A 25,031-nucleotide genomic window follows, 5' to 3' on the forward strand; every position below is an offset into this window, starting at 1 on the left:
TCCGACCGTCAAATACGTGGTGACGTACAACACTACGACGAGCCTAGAAAATATTTTTTTTTTACCTATACAAAAATGTTTTGACTTTCATTTCTATTTTCAAATGAATGGGTTATTTTACAAGGCGATCGTTTACAATCACTTTAAGGGCTGTCATTCTGATACTCGAGAAAAATAAAGTCTACTCAATTTCATTCTAATTGGTGCCTGTAAAGAAACAATGCCAGTTCCGAGTACTAGGACAGGGATACATGAGACCAATTTATGTTGACTATACATAACCATTCTATATATGCCCATAAGAACAAATATATTCTATTCGTGAACCAGCATTACGGAGGGCAGGTTCACACCACAAAAAAAAAAAAAAACACGCAATCCAGATCAATTCCGGATGTGCGTTTTCAGATATATTCCAGATGCTACTTTCCGTTTTTTTTCTTCTTCACTGTACCATGGTCCGGTGCATTTTGTTGTGTTTTACCATGTTCCGTTTCAGTCCAGTGCAGGAAAAATGCAGCATGTTATACTTTACTGGAACTGACTACACTGGTGTAAACTACACCCTTGGAAACCATATAACCTATTTTTGATGCAGAAAAAAAGATGCAATGAACTGCATGTGGTGTGAGCTTGCCCTTACAGAGTTGACTACAGATTTTTCTTTTTTAGAAAATGTTTTGATTCAGTGCTTTATAACCTTATTTCCTTCAGAGTCCTGTGTAAACATGCATGGCAGAGAATCATCACAGAGATATTGGCGGCTTCTTTTCATTGGGCTAGCAGTCTCCCAAGGAACATTAGTCCTGTCCTGAAGTGGACCTGATGGGCAGCGAGTCTTTTCAGCTCTATGAGCAATTACTCTGTTGCCCTGTGAATCCTGAGTGAATAGTGGACTGTCTGGCTGGAATTCCGTATGTAGGTCTTTATCATGCACTTCAGGGTAATAGGAATGTATTGAAGAGTCCAATAAAGATACTAAAGTTTGCTTAGCAATACCAGATGTACAGAAATCTGCAGAGTGGCACTGCATATTCTCCGTTCTTACAGAATGATTTTGCAAACAATCTTTTGGATGGACAGGGCCATTTGTCCCGCTACTACATTCATCATAGTTTTCTTTACACTCCTGTGCAGATGGCTGAATACCACTGTGTGGATAGCATGAAGTAGTGTTCCGATAGGCAGAATGTTCATCAACATAATCAGAAGAGGATCCTATAGGCAAGAAAATAAAAAAAATCACTGCATTAGAATAGATGCGAGAAAACTCTGTATGTACATAAAAATAATGTTCTGATGCGTGTTATATAATTTATATAAAGGCCTTTGATGTGGATACATTTACAGTAGCTCCAAAGCCTAAACATTTACCTTAATGCATTCCTTGCATTAAAGTAAAAAGGGTTTTAGGCGGCTCACTGCCTCCTTATACTAACCTGAGCCCTTCATTTGATCCAGCGCTGTGCACATTTGCAGCTTCTCTCTCCTCACTTCTGTCTCACACCGACTTTGTTGGGGCTCCCAATCAAAGCCAATGACAGGGTGGGGGCCCAGAGTGCCACTGTCTGTGTTAATGGACGCAGTAGCAGGGATCGGACATTTTTCCTTTCTATCACTTTAATCACAGTCTACAAATGTTAGGAGCTTTGGGAACTACTCAGTGTGGGAGCCAAGAAACCTTGTCCAGCATACATTAAGACGTAAACGAGTACATATGATAGCAGTAATGTAATGAAGCATTTACTTTTCCAAGTGACCCGTTTTGTAAAGAACACAGACATTGAATTGCACTTTACCTCTGTGTATTGTATGGATCTTGGCTACTGGAACACAATCTCCAGTCTATTACCAGCTACCATAACCAATCCTGTGTCCATAACTGCCAGATCTGCTTAAAAAAAGGTTCCAGAGGGATTGGCCATTTTACCCATCCTGTGGAATATGGCGACATACATAACCAACCTAACACCCTGCTCAAGCAAAGCATGTTATACTGTACACCTGTGCAGGGCTGAGTTTACCCACACAGGTGTTCTGTACATCCCAATGCAGGCAGTCCTATTGAAGTTTATTAGGATGCAGCACCTGCACACACAGCCGCTGTATCCCAATATGACATCCGCATGGAAGCATATCGCTGAATGCAGACAGTGTGAAGTCAGGGTGTCATATTGGAATACATCGGCTGTGTCTGTACAGGTGCCATGTCCCCAATGGGACTCCCTGCATGGGGATGCACAAACACCTGTGCATCCCCATTGTGGGTATACCTGGCTCTGCACAGGTGCACCGTATAACACTCCTCACGTGAGCAAGGTCCAATACCTCATAAACTCATCAAAAAGAGAGAAAAAAAAAAAAAAGACAGGAAATAAAGAGTTTGCAAAATAGGCTTCATCATGGAGCAGCTTCACATTCTAAAGGGAACCCATATCAGCTTTCTTAGGTACCAGTCTGCATTTTGTTGCACACTAGACTAGAATACCAGTTTTCAAGGAAACAGCTTGGATTAGGTAAGCGGCTTTTAAAGGTCTCTTACCTGGCAAGCAGTGGAGCAGAGCAATCTAGCTTATAGAAGCTACTGTATATGCATTTCACAGGGCAGAAAAGCATCAGCTGTGACAGTACCATTGCGTTTCTCAGCAAGAAGGTTTAAAAAAAAATGAAAAAAAATAAATAAATAAATAAATTGTAGCCATTAGTACAGAAGGTGATCTCATTTGTGGCACCCTTTGGTTCAGCATTCTACACAGTTTCTAATCTTCTGTAGCATTTTCATTTCAGTAATCACAGTACACACTTACCAATATGTAGAGCGTCAGCATCATTTTCTTCTGCCGTTACTTTTACACACAGACTGCCGGTTATGTTTTCTTGATTTTTAGGCTTTGCTACTTCCTTGCCTACGAAAAAACAATTTCACAAAAAAAAGGGATGAATGATTTGGCAATTATGACAATTTTAGTCATATGTAAAAAAAAAAAAAAAAAAAAAAAAAAAAAAAAAAAAAAAAAAAAAAAAACTCATAAAACTAGCAATATTAGTTCTGTTATTACATTTTCTATTGTATTCTCATACTTCTACAGTGCATCCACAGCGCTTCACTTTTTCCACATTTTGTCATGTTACAACCTTATTCCAAAATAGATTAAGTATAGAGTATAAGTATTTACAGCCTTTGCTCAATACTTTGTTGAAGCACCTTTGGCACCATTTACAGCCTCAAGTCTATTTGAGTATGATGCTACAAGCTTGGCACATTGGGCAGTTTCTCCCAATCTTTTCTGCAGGACCTCTTGAGCTCCATCAGGTTGGATGGGGAGCGTCGGTGCACAGCCATTTTCAGATCTCTCCAGAGATGTTCAAATCAGGATCAAGTCTGAGCCACTCAAGGACATTCAGATTTGTACCTTAGCCACTCCTTTGTTATCTTGGCTGTGTTCTTAGGGACATTGTCCTGTTGGAAGATGAACCTTCGCCCCAGAGCGCTCTGGAGCAGGTTTTCCCCATCAAGGATGTCACTGTACATGCATCCATATTTTCCCTCAATCCTGACTAGTCTCCCAGTTCCTGCCGCTGGAAAACATCCCCACAGCATGATGCTGCTGCCACCACCACCATGCTTCATCAAGGATTGCCTGGTTTCTTCCAGACATGCTTGCTATTCAGGCCAAAGAATTTTGTTTCTCATGGTCAGAGTCCTTCAGGTGCCCTTTGGCAAACTCCAGGCGGGTAGTCATGTGCCTTTTACCGAGGAGTGGCTTCTGTCTGGCCACTCTATCATACAACCATCTCTGCAGCACTCCAGAGAAACACTGGAGCTGTCAGAGTGACCATCGGTTTCTTGGCCACCTTCCTGACTAAGGCCCTTCTCCCCCGATCACTCAGGTTGGACAGGTGGCCCGCTCTAAGAACAGTCCTGGTGGTGCCAAACTTCTTCCATTTACAGATGATGGGGCCACTGCGCTTATTTGGACCTTCAATACTAGAGAAATTTTTCTGCACCCTTCCACCTCAATAAAATCCTGTCCGAAGTCTGACAATTTCTTGGACTTAAAAGCGGTTGTAAACCCAGAAAAAAAAAAAAAAAAACCCTACAAGACAAAGGCATAATGAGCTAGTATCACTAGCTCATTTTGAATTACCTTGGATCGGAGCCGTCCTCGTCTCCCCCTCTGGCCGCAGACATCTCTCTGGAAGGTTACTTCCGGGTATCGCCACTCCGATTGGCGATGACGCCACTCTGCATATGTGCATGGGAGCCGCCAAAGCTGGCATTCTCCATTGATAAAACCGGCATTCTCAGTGCGCATGCGCCATAGGCAACGGTGCATTCTTTGTGGCAAATATCTCCTATACCATGTAGGTCTAGGACAGTGATGGCGAACCTTGGCACCCCAGATGTTTTGGAACTACATTTCCCATGATGCTCTTGCACTCTACAATATAGTGGAGAATCCTGGGAAATGTAGTTCCAAAACATCTGGAGTGCCAAGGTTCGCCATCACTGGTCTAGGAGATATTGCAAACACCTACAGGTAAGCCTCAATCTAGGCTTACCTGTAGGTAAAATATGTCAGAGTGGGTTTACAACCACTTTAATGGCTCGGTTTGTGCTTTGACATGCACTGTTAACTGTGGGACCTTATATAGACAAGTGTGTGCCTTTCCAAAGATGTCCAATCAACTGAATTTATCACAGGTGGACTCCAATCAAGTTGTAAAAACCTCTCAAAGATGATCAGTGGAAACAGGATGCACCTGAACTCAATTTTAAGTGCCATGGCAAAGGCTGTGAATACTTATGTACATGTGTCGTCGTCCCCCCCCCCCCCCCATTTAATAAATTTGCAAAGATTTCAAACTTCTTTCACACTGTCATTATGGGGCATCGTTTGTAGAATTGCAGAAAAAAAATCAATGTAATCCATTTTGGAATAAGGCTGGAACATAAAATAAATAAATGTGGAAGAAGTGAAGCGCTGTGAATACTTTCCGGATGCACTAAAACTCACTCAAACATTAAAGTGGTTGTAAAGTCAAGATAAGAACTTGCATCCCCCCCCTCTTTTTTTCCATCAAGATCTAAAGTGCTGTATGTCAATTCTAATCTTAAATACATTCTCTCATAGCACCAATGTGAGGACACATGACATTCCTCTGCTCTCCTTCCCCATCTGAGAAATGCTAAGGGAAGGGCTGAGATTCCCCTCTAACATCAGTTGGCCAGCAGAAGGTGGTCACAGGACCTCACACCGGTGCTGTGAGACAGTCGCATGACAAGTCACAGCCCACTGATTTCAATGGCACCCATTCCAATCTATGCAACTTTGTTGCAGCAACTTTGAAAAGGTGCCTACACTACTTTGATCCAGAGTGCCCAAAGCCACACTCCAAAGCGCACAACTTTGGAGACGCACTAGTGGAAACATGGCCTTACAGGTCATCAGTTTAGACTTCACCATGGGCTATGGCCTTAGAATTATTGCTCCCACTCTGACAACACCTTACATATGTAGCACAATTGATGTTACATAGACGTTCTCACCCTATGCTTCGCTTTTTAATGGGGTGTGTGAAGGGGTGCTTTAATTTATCATACTATTTTTTTACTTTGGCATCACACTGGCAGGTGATGGGCCCTCTTTACAGAGACATTGAGAGTCTGTTAGACCCCCTATGTCATCCCTGCCCGCCAACTTTCGAGCTTGAATAGCTGCATCTTTGGCTACATTAACCGAGGAGTGACAGCGGTGCCCCTGGAAGTGACCTTATACCTGTTGCTTTATTTTTTACAGGAGGGACCAGTTTCCTCCTGCTTGAGCCCTGGTTCACACTGGGTACGATTTGGAACGATTTAAGATGCGATTTGACATGTCAAATCGCATCTCAAATCGGCGGCAATTGTCGGCAATGGCACTGTCCTAATCAGTGCGACGCCGCATCTGCGATTTCAAAAAGTAGTTCCTGTACTACTTTTTGCGATTTCGGGCCGCGATTTACATTAAATTGCGGCCGAAATCGCGGCAAATCGCGGTAAAATCGCGCATTTTACCGCGATTTTGAATTTGCAGCAGTGTGAACCTAGGCTTAACCGGGGAAGCAGTTTTCTGTGGTCTCAGGTTCCCCTCTGGAATGGGGAGCCCGTGAACCACTGCCTGCGCAGCGGGAGGGCGCCCCCTCTGAGAACCCTGTAAAAGTGATTGGGCAGCTCTAGTAGTACCCGATCACTTACTGGAAACCAAGCTCACAGCTGTGGCCTTGTTTAAACCACTTGTCTACTATGACTTTATAAAAAAAAGGTACCTTGGTAGGCAAGTGGTAATTTGTCATTTGGAAGACTACTTACAATGTGTATTCGCCCCTGGTCAAATACTGCCCTAAGCGTGACTACTGCTGTGAGCTCTGTCCAGCTGCAACAGAAATTTGACAGACTCAGCAGCAGGACTGAATGGAGCACCGTGCCCTCTGCCCCCACCCAAATGCCAGAGCCCCATACACCAGGCCCAAAAGTTGTCCAGCTAGGACCGGGAACGTCTGGATACACTTGGTATGCTGGTATGATTATATTTCCTGGTTTAAATGAAAAGGATCACACCATTTGGCAATACAGAACATGTGAAACATATTTTCTTTAAGCTATTAGGTTTAGAAGTTGGCATTACCTTTATGTGTAAAAAAGGAATACATAGAGGTCTGTTTGGTGCAGAGCTGGGGTGTTTTTGTTTGAGTGAATTCAAATGTAGTAGAATCAACAGGAGGTCTCCTTAAGAGTGGATTAAACCGGCTTGAATATGTGCAAGGGATGACGGTCTGCAACAGAAGACAAAAAAAATTGGTTAGTATTTACTGCCTTTAAATACTTTAAATATCCAAAATAGAATTGCAGAGAAACAGCCTTTAAAGGCTATATGCACAAGGGTTATAGATGATCAAAGATGGCAGGACTTTTTTTTTTTTAAACTATTCGCTGACCAGCTGCCGTCATACTGCGGCAGGTTGGCACGATCCTGCAAACCGTCGGCCCTAGGGAGTGATTCTAACTGTTAGGGGACGTGGCTACGAGTGACAAGTCAATGAGAGGGAGCAGACAATCAGTAATATGTCACTAGGAAGAACGGGGAGATGCTGTGTTTACACTGACATCTCCCCATTCTTCAGCTCTGTGACCCGATCGTGGGACACCGGCAGACATAGAGTCGACGGGGTAAGCAGTCACGGAGCTTGCAGCGGCAAATTCAAGCTGACGTAAATATACGTTGATTTGCCTGTCAGTGCATTTCTGCCGACGTGTATCCATGCGAGTCGGTCCTTAACCACTTCCCTAACGAGTCATTGTGAAAGGACGTCGGCGGGAACCCTCCTTCCCCCCGGGTGGTCGTCATATGACATCCTGGGCGGCTAGGTGGCACCCGCGATTGCCTGCAATTACGGCAGGACCATGGATCTCTGTGTGTGTGTGTGTAATACACACAGATCCATGTCCTGTCAGCGGTGAGGAGACAGATGTGTGTTCCCAGTACAGAGAAACACACACAGTCTCCTCCCCTTGTGAGTCCCCTCCCCCTACAGTTAGAATCACACACTAGGGAACATATATTAACCCCTTGATCGCCCCCTAGTGTTAACCCCTTCCCCGCCAGTCACATTTACACAGTAATCAGTGCAGTTGTATAGCACTAATCGCTGTATAAATGTGAAGGGTCCCAAAAACGTGTCAAAAGTGTCACAATCACAATAAAAATTAAAAAAATAATAAAATCGCAGATCGCCACCATTACTAGTAAAAAAAAAAAAAAAAAAAAAAAAAAAAAAAGGGCATAAATCTATCCCTTATTTTGTAGATGCTATAACATTTGCGCAAACCAATCAATAAATGCTTTACACCAAAATATGTAGAATACGTATTGGCCTAAACTGAGGAAACTTTTTTATTTTATTTTTTTAATTGTGATATTTATTAAATCAAAAAGTAAAAAAATATATATTTTTTTTACCCAAAATTGTCGCTCTTCTTTTGTTTATAGCTCAAAAAATAAAAACCGCAGAGGTGATCAAATACCACCAAACGAATGCTCTATTTGTGGGGGGGGGGGGAGATTTCATTTGGGTACAGTGCTGCATGACCGAACAATTGTCATTCAAAGCGCAACAGCGCTGAAAACTAAAAATACAGGGTAAAAATTCCCTGTATAGAAGTGGTTAAGGAAAATTATATATATATATATACATATAAATAAATGTTTTTACTATAAAACACACCCCTTTATAAATGTAGAGCAAATTGTATTCTGCACTGAGCCCCCACAGCATTTGGCCGAGTACTGATAGAGGAGAGGGCACAGGAGGGAGGAGAGTGCTGGGCAAGGCAGCCATCACCCGTTATGAAAGCTGCTCTGTCAGTGACCTACGGCCACACACCGGCCCAGACTACCTCCGTCCCCTGTCACAGCGCACTCACTGATCCCAGCACTCTACACAGGATACACGGTATCCAGCCGCTTCCCGGGAACCCCGCACAGCTAGGCGAGACCCAATTTTTGTCCACCAGGAGCCCCTCGTCTGAACGGTCATTCCCCCCCCGGACACCCTGAAAATGTGACCAGACCTGATGTGACCTCTTCTTCAGCTGGGCGGTGTCCAGCCACACTCCGCACTCCTCAGGCTGCAGGCAGCGGCTACGCTGTTTCTTCACCTTCATATTTCTAATCGCAGATAAAGAAGTCTCGGCTCGAAAAAGAAATTCAACTTCCCGCCAGAAGTATAGGCGCCCCTCCCACTGCCTGTTCACGTTACTGTAGGCTGCCCGCTCTGCAGCGTCTAAGCGACACGTCGGCCATGTTTATGGTGGGTATCAGTAGCTGGCTTTTCCCACCATAAACATGGCCGACGTATTACACAGGAGGGACTGTTCTGAAAAAATAAAAATTGTTCTGATTTCTTACACACTTACTCTCCCAGGGACAGACACTAGTTCTACCACGAAAGGGCTTTTTTCAAAAGCATATTGTAAGTTACCAGCCCTTAAAGGAAAAGGTCACCTGGCCTTTGGAAAACAAAGGCCTCATTCCCGTGGCTGGAATCAGCTGTTGGTCGCATGTCACTGCACATCTAAGGCCCCGTACACACGGCCGAGGAACTCGACGTGCCAAACACGTCGAGTTCCTCGTCGAGTTCTGGGATGAAGCCGCCGAGGAGCTCGGCGGGCCGCCTTCTCCCATAGAACAACGAGAAAATAGAGAACATGTTCTCTATTTTCTCGACGAGTTCCTCGGCGGCTCCATCGAGCCAAAAGTGTACAGACGACAGAGTTTCTCGGCAGAATCCGGGTTTTGACCGAGTTTCTCTGTGAATTCTGCCGAGAAACGTGTACGAGGCCTTAGGGGAGTTCCAGCCTTTTGGTGTTTATTTAAAGTCAGCAGCTATCAAAAGTGTAGCTGCTGGCTTTTAATAAACAGACACTTACATAGCTCCCTCTGTCCCTCATTCTCCTAATTTGTCCCTCATTTTGGTCTGATCTATATAGATGTATAAAAAATGCACTTTTTATCTGTCAAAAAGTGTTTTCCAGCGCTAAACCATTCATCTGATTTCCAAATTGCTGCATTTGTAAATTCCAAAAGCCAATATAAAGGAATAATAGTGGTAAAATGGAGGAAAGGAGTTCCCCAGTAGGGCTTTTAGGCAGCGGGGTCAAAAAGTAAGTTAAGTAGTTTCAGTAAAAAATGACATTTATTTGCAGATGATATCGGATATCACAGTGAATAATGGTGGAAAATATACAAATATAAAAAAATAGTACAAAAGTAAATATCACAATGTATGTATGTTGACATGTTCTCTTTTTTTAGTTTTAAATTTTCTAATTAACGTTTTAGAACCCTTGTCCCCCTGAAGAGACCGAACAAACGGTCGAAACGGTCGTCGGGGACCTACATTGGGGATCTACATTGTACAATTGAGATGTATATGCATTCATGTCTGCTGCAACCAGGATTGTGATATTTACTTTTGTACTCTTTTTTTCTATTTTTGTATATTTTCCACCATTATTCACTGTGATATCCGATATCATCGGCAAATAAATGTCATTTTTTACTGAAACTACTTAACTTACCCGCTGCCTAAAAGCCCTACTGGGGAACTCCTTTCTTCCATGTAACTTTGGGGCGAGCAGCTCTTCCATCTCTACCCCATGTGTCCTGTCCTTATCGCGTAATAGTGGTAAAATAAGCCCTTGTGGGTCTAACAAATCTTGTTTTTTGTGCACTTCTCCTTTAAGGGGGTGTGGCAAGGGGTGTGTCCTATGCCTGCATACTTTTGCTGATAGGTGTCCCTCATTCCAATCTCAAAAAGTTGGGAGGTATGCACTTACCTGCTCCACTGTCCAGCGACGCAACCGCCCGGAGCTCCGCTCCTCTCCCCCCCTCTCCACCGGCGCCTCCATTCAGACTGTGGGCCCCCAGCCGTGACAGCTTTCGGCTTCACGGCCGGGCACTCACTGCGCATACGTGACCTGCGGTCGCAATCGCCTGGGACATGTCACGTGTCCCAGGTGATCACCTACAGGGAGGGGCCGCCTAAGGCGATATGACGAGCCTAAGCGGTCCCTGGGCGGAAGTGGGACAGGAAGTCCCCCTCTAATGAAGCCCCCACTCCCCCCCCAAAAAAAAATTACATGCCAAATGTGGCATGTAAGGGGGCGAGGAGTGGTTTAAGCGGAAGTTCCACTTTTGGCTGGAACTCCACTTTAAGCACACCCAAGCACCCACCTGGCGCCGCCCCTGCCGGGCACAAATCCGGGGACAGAATTGGTCAGGGGACAGTGTCCTCAGTCCGGGGACTGTCCCTGGAAACAGGGGACGCATGGTCACCCTAATCTAGCTGTAAGTTAGGAATGGATGATTATCCCTGGATGCAGATTGTGTCGGGAGGCCCGTTAAGTTTCTAATCACTGGATGGATGTGCAGGTTCACAGTGGCAGACAACAAAGGCTCCTGTTAGCCTCTCAATGTTTTGTACAAGCTTCCTGGCGCTAGCTGTCAACAACCACTCAGTAATGGGACCCAAAGCGGTATTAAACCCATAAACAAACAATTTATTTATTTCAGCCTACCAATTCTCAGTCCAACCAGTAAGTCTGTTATTCTTCAACTGACGAAGGTGTCAGCAAAAGTGGCAGTTGAAAGATTGAGACAAACCATCCAACACTAACAGGGGTGCCTACAGTTGTCAGTTTTTGTTTATTTATGTAAAACCTTAATAAAGTCCAGCTGTCTTCCTCACACATGATTCTTTGCAGGGTTTCTGTTCTTTGATGCTGCAATCTTGCATTCAGTCCAAATTGCACCCCGTTCATACAAACCGCTGCAGGTGTGTTTGTTAAGTTAACGACACCCCAAAATTGATTCGCAAAACACAGTGCAATTTGCAGAATCAGATCGCGTGGTTGTTGTGAACACTCAATGCGATCCGATTCTCGTGCGGCATAAAAAAGGGTCCCACACATTTTTGGTGCAGATTTGGGGGGATTTAAGACATACAGACTAATGGCTCAAATCACACTGCTTGAAGAATCGCATGTGATTTGAACAGGAGACGGCAGTCACTTCCTGATTACTCACAGCTGGCCCCCTGCAGAGGTGCTGCCGTGCATGTGTAAGATCGCAGCCTATGGGGGGACTGTCCTGAAGTCTCCTTGGATGTATGATGTGACCTGAAGGTGCTCACTTTGTACAGTTGCCACTTCATTCCTTTAAAACACATTAATTACACAGGTTCTGAGGCTTATTTAATGCACATAAGCCTGCACATAAGCAATTTGTCATGTGATTTGAGATATCAAATCGCATGACAAGTTGCAGCCTATTGGCGGCAATGGCACTGTTTCAATCAGTGCGACACTGATTTTGCGGTGTCGCACCGATTTGCAAAAGTAGTTCCTGCACTACTTTTGCCGATTTTAGGTGCGACTTCAATAGACATCTGTGTATGAAGCCACACAGATGTCTATCAAGTAGCACCTAAAATCGCGCTGACCTTGCTACTTTGAAATCACACTACTTCAAGTGAATTAGTCGTGATTTCAAAGTAGCATCAATGTGAAATAGGGCTAATGCCTTATACACACGATCGAAATTTCCGATAAAAAAAGTCAGACGGAATTGTTTCATCGGATATTCGGACCACGTGTGGGCCCCATCGGACTTTATCCCATCGGAAATTCCGATCGTGTGTACAGGGCATTAGGCTGGGTTCACACTACTACACTACTTTCATCCTACTTTGCTCTGCTACATTGGTCCTACATTTATCCTACATTGGTCCTACATCCATCCTACTTTCATGAACAGGATACTACTTTGGTCCGACTTCAATGATATTCAATGGGCCTGAAGTAGGATCAATGTAGGACCAAAAGTAGTACAGGGAGCATTTTCAAAGTCGGACCGACTTGTGTAGGATGCTACAAGACGCTCTCATAGGGAAACATTGAACACAGAGCAAAGTAGGATGAAAGTAGTGTAGTAGTGTGAACCCAGCCTTAGGCACTGAGGCTGGGTTCACACTTGTCCGACAACGGTCCTACATTGGGAGCTCATGTAGCATGACGTGTGAAAATCAATGTTTCCCTATGAGAGCTGTCTTAACTGGTCCTACACAAGTCGGTCCGACTTTGAAAATGCTCCCTGTACTACTTTGGTCCTACATTGATCCTACTTCAGCCCATTGAATATCATTGAAGTCGGACCAAAGTAGGAGCCTTGTCCTAACCATCCGACTTTTGACATCCTACTTGTGATTACAGCAGCAGTAAAAGGAATTTATCTCACTCTGGGATTGTTTTGATTGGTCAAAGAACAAGTCAGACTATCACAAAGTCGGATCAAAGTAGTATCCTGTTCATGAAAGTAGGATGGATGTAGGACCAATGTAGGATCAATGTAGGACCGATGTAGGACCAATGTAGGATCAGTGTAGGACCAATGTAGCAGAGCAAAGTAGGATTTAGGCTGGGTTCACACTACTACACTACTTTCATCCTACTTTGCTCTGCTACATCGGTCCTACATTGGTCCTACATCCATCCTACTTTCATGAACAGGATACTACTTTGGTCCGACTTCAATGATATTCAATGGGCCTGAAGTAGGATCAATGTAGGACCAAAAGTAGTACAGGGAGCATTTTCAAAGTCGGACCGACTTGTGTAGGACGCTACAAGATGCTCTCATAGGGAAACATTGAACACAGAGCAAAGTAGGATGAAAGTAGTGTAGTAGTGTGAACCCAGCCGAAAGTAGTGTAGTAGTGTGAACCCAGCCTGAGGCTGGGTTCACACTATACTACACGACTTTCATCCTACTTTGCTCTGCGACATTGGTCCTACATTGGTCCTACATTGATCCTACATCCATCCGACTTTCATGAACAGGATACTACTTTGATCCGACTTTGCCCTAAGGCTGGGTTCACACTACTACACTTCTTTCATCCTACTTTGCTCTGTGTTCAATGTTTCCCTATGAGAGCGTCTTGTAGCGTCCTACACAAGTCGGTCCGACTTTGAAAATGCTCCCTGTACTACTTTTGGTCCTACATTGATCCTACTTCAGGCCCATTGAATATCATTGAAGTCGGACCAAAGTAGTATCCTGTTCATGAAAGTAGGATGGATGTAGGACCAATGTAGGATCAATGTAGGACCAATGTAGCAGAGCAAAGTAGGATGAAAGTAGTGTAGTAGTGTGAACCCAGCCTGAGACTTGAAGTCCGACTTTCAATGAGCTGGGATCCGACTTGGGTCCCTGCCAATATCAGGCACTGTGTTTGAGATGAATCTGCCCCAGAGCACCTACCTCCCCATGTTGAGGGCATGCGGCCTGGCATGGTTAAGCAGGGGGGGGGGGGCGCTCGCTCGTCCCCACCCCCTTTCCTGACCTGCCGGACTGCTGCTTGGATACGGGTCTGGTATGGATTTTGGGGGGACCCCCACAACGTTTTTTCGGCGTAGGGGGTTCCCCTTTAAATCCGCACCAGACCCATGGGCCTGGTATGCTCTTGGAGGGGGAACCCATGCCGTTTTTTTTGTTAAAATTTGGCGTGGAGTTCCCCCTCAAGATCAGCAGATTACAAGTCGCATGCCAAAGTCGGAGCGTGCAAGACTGCGTTCCGACTTTGATCCGAATGATATTGAATGGGCTAAAGTAGGATCAAAGTCGGACCAAAGTAGGAGCATTTGCAAAGTCGCTCCGACATGTGTCGGACCAGTTAAGACGGCTCCCATAGGGAAACATTGATTTTCACACGTCATGCGACATGAGCTCCCAATGTCGGAGCGTTAGTCGGACTAGTGTAAACCCGGCCTAAATTGAGTTAAATTACCACCTTAATCAGCCACAGAACCTGTGTTGTTAACATGTGTTCTGTTTTAAAGGGTTGAAGTGGCAACTTTAGCGCTGAGGGTTGAGTTATCTTTGCATAGACGCCATCAAAGAAAGTTACTTGCTTCCCCCAGAAAATATGACATGCAGTTGTTTAACAGTAAGGAAACAAATAAGAGTCATTTCATTTTGTTCGTGAAGATTTGATTTAATTGTGGTGGTTGCTTTGGTTTTCTTTTTTTTTTAATTCAGGCTAAGTGTATTTTCTGCCAGTACAGAATAATACTTCCTGTTCACTGAACTGAAAATTATTTTATAAGTTTTTCCTGCGATCGTCTGTGAACTATGCAACCTCACCTACCTATGTAATGGAGATGAGGAAAAGAGGGGTTTGTAGTCCTATCAGGAGAGCAGCCTTGGATGCCAACACTGCTCCTCCATCGATAAACTACAGTGAGAAATGCCGCGTACACACGATCGGATTTTCCATCGGAAAAACCTTGGATGTTTTTTCCGACAGAATTCCGCTCAAGCTTGGCTTGCATACACACGATCACACAAAAGTCCTCTGAACTTTCATCCTTCAAGAACGTGGTGACGTACAACACTACAGTACGAGGAGCCGAGAAAATGAAGTTCAATGCTTCTGAGCATGCGACAAATTGTTTCCGAGCATGCGTCAGAATTTTGCGCGTTGGAATTGCTACAGACAATCGGAATTTGCAGACGGAAAATTTGAGAACCAGCTCTCAATCTTTTGTTGGCGGAAATTCCAACAACAAAAGTCCGATGGAGCATGCACACGGTCGGAATTTCCGTTCAAAAGCTCACATCAGACTTTTGCTGTCGGAATTTCCGATCGTGGGTACGGGGCATTATTGTGGTCACCCTAGGACAAGTGTGTTATTGTCAATATCACCAGTGAAAAATGAAGAGCGAAACAAGCCTAAAAAAGAGACAAAGTGGCAGCCAGCGCATATTACAAATGCTCAGCTGCAATCCAATTTTTCTAGGATTAGATACACTTTAACTATACTGTAGAATAGATGCTAGCTAGTACCACCTGTTACAAAATCACTCCAGCAACCGGTACAGCTTGAATTATTCATCTACAGCTATGACCATATTTTTTTTAGTGATTTCATTACTAATCATGGAAAGATCAGTAACCACAATTTTAGGTGAAAGATTACTGCCTGCTCATACCCTCTGCTCTCCTCTATGGCACACTGCTCACTGTCATACTCTCCATATACATTTTTTGCATATACTGCCTGCTCATGCCCTCTGCACTCCTCTATGCAGGGCCGCTGAAAGGGGGGGACCACCAGCCCTCCTGTAGGGGGCCCGGGCAAACAGGGGGGCCCGGACAGCAGAAGGAATCATTGTGGTCGGATGGAGGGACAATTACAGAATTACTTCACCCTTCCCGTTCTGCCTGCTTCTGATCCCCCTCTGTGCCCCATGTCACGGTGCTGCCCCCCATGGCACTGCTGACTTACCTGTCTCATAAAAAAATTACAAATTGTAAAATAAGATACATTTTAATAATTTTTAACATTCTTTAAAAAATTATATTTACAAAAAAGTTTAAAGATTTTTCAAAACTTTAAAAAAGGGCTAATTCACACAGGTTTGTGTCCGCTGATAATGATTTTAGTGTATTTGTTTGTGAAAATATTGTTTTGATATATTTGGGGGGAGCCAGGGGGGCCCTGTCAGGTAGGCTGTACGGGGCCCTGTGATTTCTAACAGCAGCTCTGCCTCTATGGCACGCACACTGCTCACTGTCATAGTCTCCATATTAATTTTCTGCATATACTGCCTGCTCATGCACTCTGCACTCCTCTATGGCACGCACACTGCTCACTGTCATAGTCTCCATATTAATTTTCTGCATTATACTGCCTGCTCATGCCCTCTGCACTCCTCTATGGCACACTGCTCACTGTCATAGTCTCCATATTAATTTTCTGCATTATACTGCCTGCTCATGCCCTCTGCACTCCTCTATGGCACACTGCTCACTGTCATAGTCTCCATATTAATTTTCTGCATTATACTGCCTGCTCATGCCCTCTGCACTCCTCTATGGCACACTGCTCACTGTCATAGTCTCCATATTCATTTTCTGCATTATACTGCCTGCTCATGCCCTCTGCACTCCTCTATGGCACACTGCTCACTGTCATAGTCTCCATATTAATTTTCTGCATTATACTGCCTGCTCATGCCCTCTGCACTCCTCTATGGCACACTGCTCACTGTCATAGTCTCCATATTCATTTTCTGCATTATACTGCCTGCTCATGCCCTCTGCACTCCTCTATGGCACACTGCTCACTGTCATAGTCTCCATATTCATTTTCTGCATTATACTGCCTGCTCATGCCCTCTGCACTCCTCTATGGCACACTGCTCACTGTCATAGTCTCCATATTCATTTTCTGCATTATACTGCCTGCTCATGCCCTCTGCACTCCTCTATGGCACGCACACTGCTCACTGTCATAGTCTCCATATTAATTTTCTGCATTATACTGCCTGCTCATGCCCTCTGCACTCCTCTATGGCACACTGCTCACTGTCATAGTCTCCATATTCATTTTCTGCATTATACTGCCTGCTCATGCCCTCTGCACTCCTCTATGGCACACTGCTCACTGTCATAGTCTCCATATTCATTTTCTGCATTATACTGCCTGCTCATGCCCTCTGCACTCCTCTATGGCACACTGCTCACTGTCATAGTCTCGATATTCATTTTCTGCATATACTGAAAGCTATCATAGATTTTAGACTTCCGGACTACCCTAACATAACCTCTGTTTTTCTGTCCTGCACACACTGCCCTCTACACTGTTCTCCAACACTTAAGCCGCGTATACACGATCAGTTTGTCCGTTGAAAACAGACCGATGGACTGTTTTCATCAGACAAACCGATCGTGTGTGGGCCCCATCGTTTTTTTTTTACATCGGTGAAAAAAAATAGAACATGTTTTCAATTTTTCCTATGGATAAAAAAACGATAGAAAAAAACAATCGTCTGTGTGGAAGTCCATCATTTAAAAATCCACGCATGCTCAGAATCAAGTCGACGCATGCTCGGAAGCATTGAACTTAATTTTCTCAGCACATCGTAGTGTTTTACGTCACCGCGTTTTGGCAAGGTCAGATTTTTGACTGATAGTGTGTAGGCAAGACTGATGAAAGTCAGCTTCATCGGTTATCCAACGAACAAATCCATCGGATTAGATTCCATCAGATATCCAATCATGTGTACGAGGTTGTCCGCTACTATACACTTCACAATCCTCTCCTGCTCACACTGCCTGCTAACATACTCTCTGCATTCCTCTTCTACTAATACCTGCCACATTCTCCTCCTGCTTATACTGCCGACTCTCGTATCCTCCACATTCCTCTTCTGCTCATACTGCCCACTGTCATACCCTCCACATTACTACCCTTTTCACACTGTCTGCTATCATACCCTCCACACCCCTCTACTGTTCATCTTCTTCTGCACATACTGCCCACGTCATACCCACCACATTCCTGTTCTGCTCTTACTGCCCATTGTCATACTCTCCACATTACTATCTGTAGCAGAATCTCTGACCTCTTCCAGCCTAATGGGGACCTTCAAGGCCAAAGATAGCTGACATCCTTCAATATGTAGTGGGTTGTGAGGCATAGTGGTTGCAAAGGTGGTAAAAGTCATTGGGTGCCAGACACTTCTTGGATGTAAAATAGGTTTTATTTCTTTGACAGTCCTTTTTTATATTTTGCAAGGGAAAGAGGTTAGGGCCAGGACATCCTTAAGCAGTTGCAATTTCAATAGGCAGACTCCGAGACTTCAGCAAGAGGACAGCCGTACAGGGAAAGGCCCCAGCAAGGCGCCACTTCTGCACGTGCAGGATTGCTGCCTCTTCTGGTAACAGTACTTAAGCAGTTCCTAACTCAAAGTAACAGTTCTCTCAGATGTACTACAACTTCTCTTTGTAGTTCTTCAGCCCCTTGAGCTCCTGGTCTCTCACTAGAGTGACCCTCTGATTCATTGACTCTGAATACTGTGAGCTCCTTAAGGCCTTTGCGGTGGTATCTTCCTCAAGCGTCACCCACACTTCCCTGCTGGGTCCCTAGCTTGGCACTTCGGATACCTTCAAGCTTCACCCCCGCTGACCAGCTTGGTCCCTGGCTTGACTTACAAGGCTGCTCTGCAAGCGTCACCTCTGCTGGTTGGGTACCTGACTTGATCACCGCCTGAAGTTTCCTGATTCTCCATCGTGCCCGTTTGGTGAGAATACTGCCCCAGTACTTGTTTCAGTTACTCACTGTGGTCCCTGTAAAAGGCGATTGGTCTCTTAGTGGTGACAGCTTCCCTTCTTCCTCCGACCATGACAGGTTCTCCGGCCGGCAGAACCACCACTTTTGTTTGGACTGTAAGCCACAGTCCCAACCCTGTGCTGCCCGCCTACTTCTGGATAGGCCCTCACACAGCCTGGTAGCCTGATGCCCCCGGGATAGGCCCAATCTCCGGCCTAGCAGCCATGGGCAGACGACACACGTCCACCCAGATGGCTTTCTGGGTACACAAGAACCTGGATCACCTGACCTTACCTGAATATATAGGCTCTCCCAGCAGGCCAAGGGACCCACCAAAATCCCTGCCCATTGGCTGAGATACTCCATACACCCACAACCTGACCCTGAGTTGTCCTTCTCAATCTAATACCTCCAAGTGCCTGGACACCTGGTGGTAGAAGAGGAAAGTACAACCAGGCCAAACTTAGGGAGAAGTCATTGGATCCCTAATAATTAACTACAGTAGCTACTCCTGACAAGGGATTTGGCGAGGAGCTCCCTGACTAAACCCCAGGGCGCTACATATCCATCTCACACTGTCTGCTATCATACCCCTCTCCTGTTTTGAGATGGGAAAGAGGGATGCCTATTAGCAAACATATATAGGATAGGACACCCCCCCTTAAAGGAGAATTAAACAAACAAATGTGTTAAATCTACAAGTGCTTTTTTCTACCACTTCTATTCCTTTATATTGGCTTTTGATATTTACAAATACAACAATTGAATGAAAGGTTTAGCTCTGTGAAACACTTTTTGAAAGATAAAAATCTGCATTTTTTTATACAACTTTCTAGATCAGACCAAAATGAGGGATAAATGAGGAGGAATGAGGGACAGAGGGACATTGGGCCAAATCAGGGACAGTCCCTCGAAATCAGAGACAATCAGAGACAATCAGACACAGACCATCATACTGTCCACATTCCTCTTCTGCTCATACTGTCCACTACCATACCCGCCATACTTCCCTTCTGTTCATACAGCCCACCAGGGGTGGCCTGTCTATTAAGGGCGCCGCCCCCCTATCCATGCATCGGGCCCTTGCAGGACGCGTTTTTTTGAAGTACCTGATTAGAGCCAGAGGCTTTAATAGGTTTTTAAAATAGGGTGGGCTCAGGGTACAGAGAATGCGAACCGAGCCCACCTATTTGTGTTACAATAGCGATTTAATATTCTCTATTGTAACACTGATCCTCCTCTCGGCCAATCAGTAAGCGGGTATTAAGACCCTTCACCCAATTGGCTGAAAGGACAAGCGATCCTATTGGACACCTAGGAGGAGGGGAATAGCCACCGTGATGGAGGAGAGGACACAAAAGCCGCTGTTCACCACCTGCCATCTAGATGGGATAAGTGCTAGGCCGACCAGCAGACAAAAAAACACCAGCCACCACTGCTGCCCACTGTCATATCCTCCACACTCCTCTCCTACCCATACTGCTCATAGCCATACCCTCCACAGGCCTCTCTCCTGCACATACTGCCCACTGTCATACCCTCTATTTCCCTCTCCTGCTCATACTGTCTGCTATCATACCCTCCACACTCCTCTCCTGTTTAAGTGGTTCTCTGTCATACTCTGTGCACCCCTTTGCTGCACATACACTCTGTTATACCCTTGGACCTTCAGTAATTTTTTCAACTTTCCATCTATTACTGCCCTTGTTGTTTGAAATGTGGATAGTAAAAAAAAAAAATTTCTGCCAGTAAATACCTTATACAGCCCACTTCCTGTTTCTTGTCTGGTCATTAGCCTAGGCTTATGACATCATGCACAGCTCTCTCTCACTCTTGTGAGAGTTTTCCAGGAAGGCCGGGGGTGAGTCATACAAGGGCCAACAAAAGCTGCAGAGCTAGAGGTGTGCCTCTGTGTGTCTGTGTAAATCCAGGAAGTGAACAGGCAGCAGCTTTAGCTGCCCACAGTTAAAATGGTTGCAGCCAGACTCAGTGGAGGGAGAGTTCTGCAGCATATTTGGCAAGTACAGAATCACAGTATGAATAAAATTATATGCAAAGTTGTTGGAGGGAAGCTTCAGAACGGCAAAGATGTTTTTATTACAAATTATGTAATTCTATCCTCAACCTTGAACATTCTGAAAAAATCTTTTTTTCTCTAATATTGAAAACAAGTGAAGAGAGAAAACAAGAACTTGAGGAGTAATGTATTTCAGCATAAGGGAAACTGATAATAGTAACTGCTACAGCACCACCTGCTGTCCATTCTGAATAGTTCCTCTAGTAAAATCTGATGTTGGGAATGTAATCCGAGAATTGGCGCCCGGTTAGTGGGAGGTAAACAATTTAAACTGCCCCTTTCAGGTGAACAAATCACCAGTGGTAATATGTATAAAATTAAAGGATAGGTGCTAGGTATGTTCATAGGTGAATATTTCAAGGAGAATCAAATATAAAAACTGGAAATTAAACATATAGCAAGCTGAGAGTATTCCCGACACCAAAAAACAAATTGTTCCTATGTGAAGCTTCTAGCTCTTCCACTACGAGTACTCACCAAAAGTGTTTGACCCCTTTTTAAGGAAGGTCAAAATGCAAATTTGGAATACCAACAACTACTGCCAACACCACTCAACTCCAATGGCCCTTCGGAATGAGACAAGGACATAAAAAATTACTCCACAGGAGACATAAATGAAGGTCTCATGTAGTATTTTAATGCATGTTTAAAAGCAGTAACAAAGGAATGATGATTGCACACACATGTTACAGTGCCTGACCTGGCACTGGGTGTAAACAGCGTGTGCGGATGGGCATATCCTGTGGTGATGGCGTGCGTTCCACGTCTCGCTCTGGATGGTAAAGCCTGGTGTGAGGTATCAACAGGAACCAAAAGTGATGGATCCTCCACTCCGACGTACGTTTCACCGTGCTTATTGTCTTCATGAAGTGACGTCACGTCGCTTCCAGCTTGCTTATATATGAATGAGATGGTTGCTATTGGTGGGACACCAAAATGAAGAAGAGAACAAATCTATAGCACAAATTTTACCTCTGAGAATGCCAATCCACACACTCTGTCTACACCATTCTAGATTAACCAACCATTTAAAAGTTACACAAATATAAAAAAAAACTAATAAACTCAATAAATGATAAGTAATAAAAACATCACATCTAGATGTGGATAAACTAATTTGGCATACCACAAAGGAAAATTTCTCTAGTCAGCGCCATCTACTAGGTAATATCCATATGGCAATAAATGCTGTGGACATACCTGTATATAGTACACTGATGTGAATATGGATGATTTAAAAAAAATATTCTGAAAAAATATATATAAATTAATAAATTAAATTAAATCTTGTGATCCTTCCCATACGTAATTTATATAGTCTATTTATTGTCGGTACATTTTTAGTTGGGGCCACTGGTTGGTAAAAATACGTTTTGTATCTTCGGGATTTGGTATATAACTGGAATTTTCTGAACTTTGCTTAGTAAATATTTGGCTTCTTTTTTGTTGAGTATTCCTAATTTGGAACCTTTATTAATCAACTTAGAAAGGGAAGTTTTTAATCTAACAGTTAAATTGCCTGGACGTCTTTTGTAGGTGGCTGGGTCCTTTAAAATTCTTTGCCTTTCTGCAATTTAGCCCTCCTGTGAGGATTAAGTTCACCTGCTGGTGGCACTGTGGTGCTCTGGGCCGATGTCTGCAGTTCCAGTGTCCACCAGCAGGTGTCTCCCAGAAGTGAGCAGGTTCCGATCAGCCACACCTGGCTCCAGCTGTGGATATTTAAGGCTGCTCCTCCCTTCCCCCAGTGCGTCACTATCCTGTTGATTGCCCCCTTACAACCAGGTCCTTGTGCCTCTTGTATCCCAATCCATCCTGCATCCCTCTGCCTTGCTCCTGCTCCCTGCTCTTGTACCCAGTCATGTTTCCCTTCCTTTCATCCCTGTTACCTTTGTCCTTTATATTGTAGATATTGTATTTAGATAGTAGTTAGGTTCATTTGATATTTTGTCTTTTGGGATTTGTTTATATTCACTGTTTGCTCTTCTGTATTTCTGTGTTTCACTGTAAATAAATATCACCTTAAAGCTGAGTTCCACCCAAAAGTGTAACTTCCGTTTTAAGCACTCCTCGCCCCCTTACATGCCACATTTGGGGAGGAATCTGGGATCTTGTGCTGGGCCCTGCAACCTCCTGGCTGCCACTGGGCCCTGCCACCTCCTGGCTGCAACTCACCCCTGCCTTCTCCTGGCTCACAATTTCTCCACCCTCACCCTGGCTGAGCTCTCCCTGTGTAAAAAAAAAAAAGGACATATATTTATTTTTGGCTTCATCAATCACACACAATTTTCAGCTCATCACTGTTGCAAATTGAATGTTAATAAATAGCAAGGACAATGATTCTGACCCCAGAATATTTCCTTCATTTTTGTCCACTACTGTCTATTGATATGTCAAACACTTTTTTTTTTTCAAACAATAATTTTTGAGCAAGAGTAACATCTATTTTACATCATATTTTTTAGTACAAGTAATCTACTATACCGGGCTCCATATGTCCAAATTCGGTTCTTCCAGGAACTCGGGTTGTTCCTCCAAAGAAGGCTCATCTGGGCTGGAGGGAAGGCTGGAGCGACGGCTGGAGGGAAGGGTAGAAAGGGATTCCCTGACTTCCAGATGGTCATCAAGAAAGCTAAATTTTCTGTAGACTAATGTAGACTAATTTTCCACAGACTAGGTACATATACATTCTCTGCTGCTGCTCCTGACCTCATTGATTCCAGGACCATATTGCGCTCCTTCCTATATGTGCCCCTAATGGTCCCAATTTTTGTGTTCACATCATGGATGGTGGCTGTAGGGATCCGTGTCTTGACAAATTCAAGCAGGGTCTCCAGTGCTGCCTTCCTGGCTCCTTTTTTTATTTAATTTGTTTTTTGTTTCCCACAGAGCAGGCAGCTCCCTCCACCTGTCCAGGAATTCCCCCATGAATTCATGCTCCTTGAAACAATACATTATTTCTGCAAGTCAAAACACAAGACAAAAATACTAATGTCAGTCAAGACTCTCAAAATGTTACCTTCGATCTCACGTTCGTTGCTTACTCCTTCTTCCACACACTGAACGTAGTTACGACACATGCGTCTTTGGTTTATATACACTGCGCATGCATGAAACTCTGCACGCTTTGCTCGCCCCTGCCGTTCGTTCGAGAACTTTCCCCGCCCCTTCTCGCTCATCGCAGTGGTAGACGACAATGGCGGAGAGACATCAGGTGGCTGTTATTAGTACCTCCAACGAGGAGGAAAGTCCAGGGGAACCAATGCCCCGACCCCGGAGATACAAGGCCTCGAACATGGCTTTTGAAGAGATGATGGAGATGGTTTTCATTTTGAAGATGGCGGATAATGATTCAAAGCATGGACCGTACAAAACACCAAATCTTCGCACGGCCAAAATTATGGAAAAAGTGGTGAAAACTCTTCACAAAAAATTCGGGGTGCGCAGATCTACAGAACAGCTACAGCTACTTACAACGGCGTATCTCCAGATACGCCGTCGTAAGTCGGAATGGCCGCCGTCGTATCAATGCGCCTGATTCATAGAATCAGTTACGCATAGATTTGGCCAAGATACGAGCGGCGTAAGTCTCCTACGCCGTCGTATCTTGGGGTGCATATTTACGCTGGCCGCTAGGTGGCGCTTCGAATAAGTAAATGAGCAAGATACGCCGATTCACGAACGTACGCACGCCCTACGCAATTAGTTACGCCGTTTACGTAAGACATACGCCGGCGTAAAGATAAAGCTGGTCTCTAGGTGGCGCAGCCCATGCAAGGTATGGACGTCGGAACAAGCGTATCTTTTTACGTTGTTTACGTAAGTCGTACGTGAATGGGGCTGTGCGTAGGTTACGTTCACGTCAAAGGCATTGAGCCGGCGTATCTTTGGCCGTAAATACGATGTGATACTGAGCATGCGCCGTTCGTTCGGTCATGCATCATTTAAATACAACACGCCCACGACCTGCCTACTTTGAAATACGACGGCCCATTTACGCTACGCCGCCGTAACTTAGGACGCAAGTGCTTTGTGAATACAGCACTTGCCTCTCTAAGTTGCAGCAGCATAGCGTAAAAAAGGTACGCTACGCACGAACAACGTAAAGCCTCCCTACGTGAATCTAGGCCTATAACTGGATTCAGTGTAATGTAAGGAGAGGATGCTCAGCAGCTGGTTACACATCTGGACTCAGGAGCACTAGTGTGGGCCACCTGAATAACCTTTTTAGGGTGTCCC

At 44.5% G+C, this 25,031-nt stretch overlaps 1 protein-coding gene across 1 annotated transcript; it reads right to left on the bottom strand.

Moving 5' to 3' along the window:
* Positions 1-444: 444 nt before the first annotated feature.
* Positions 445-8,776, bottom strand: LOC120927296 (aurora kinase A and ninein interacting protein). The gene is made up of 4 exons (XM_040337865.1): positions 8,612-8,776; positions 6,669-6,816; positions 2,808-2,906; positions 445-1,218 (listed from the first exon to the last, which is right to left on the bottom strand). Exons 1-4 carry the CDS (start codon positions 8,702-8,704, stop codon positions 686-688), a joined length of 873 nt encoding a protein of 290 aa, XP_040193799.1. The 5' UTR covers positions 8,705-8,776; the 3' UTR covers positions 445-685.
* Between the last annotated feature and the right edge of the window lie 16,255 nt (positions 8,777-25,031).

This window comes from Rana temporaria, chromosome 2, assembly GCF_905171775.1.
Source record: "Rana temporaria chromosome 2, aRanTem1.1, whole genome shotgun sequence".
In the NCBI taxonomy this organism is placed as follows: Eukaryota; Metazoa; Chordata; class Amphibia; order Anura; family Ranidae; genus Rana; species Rana temporaria.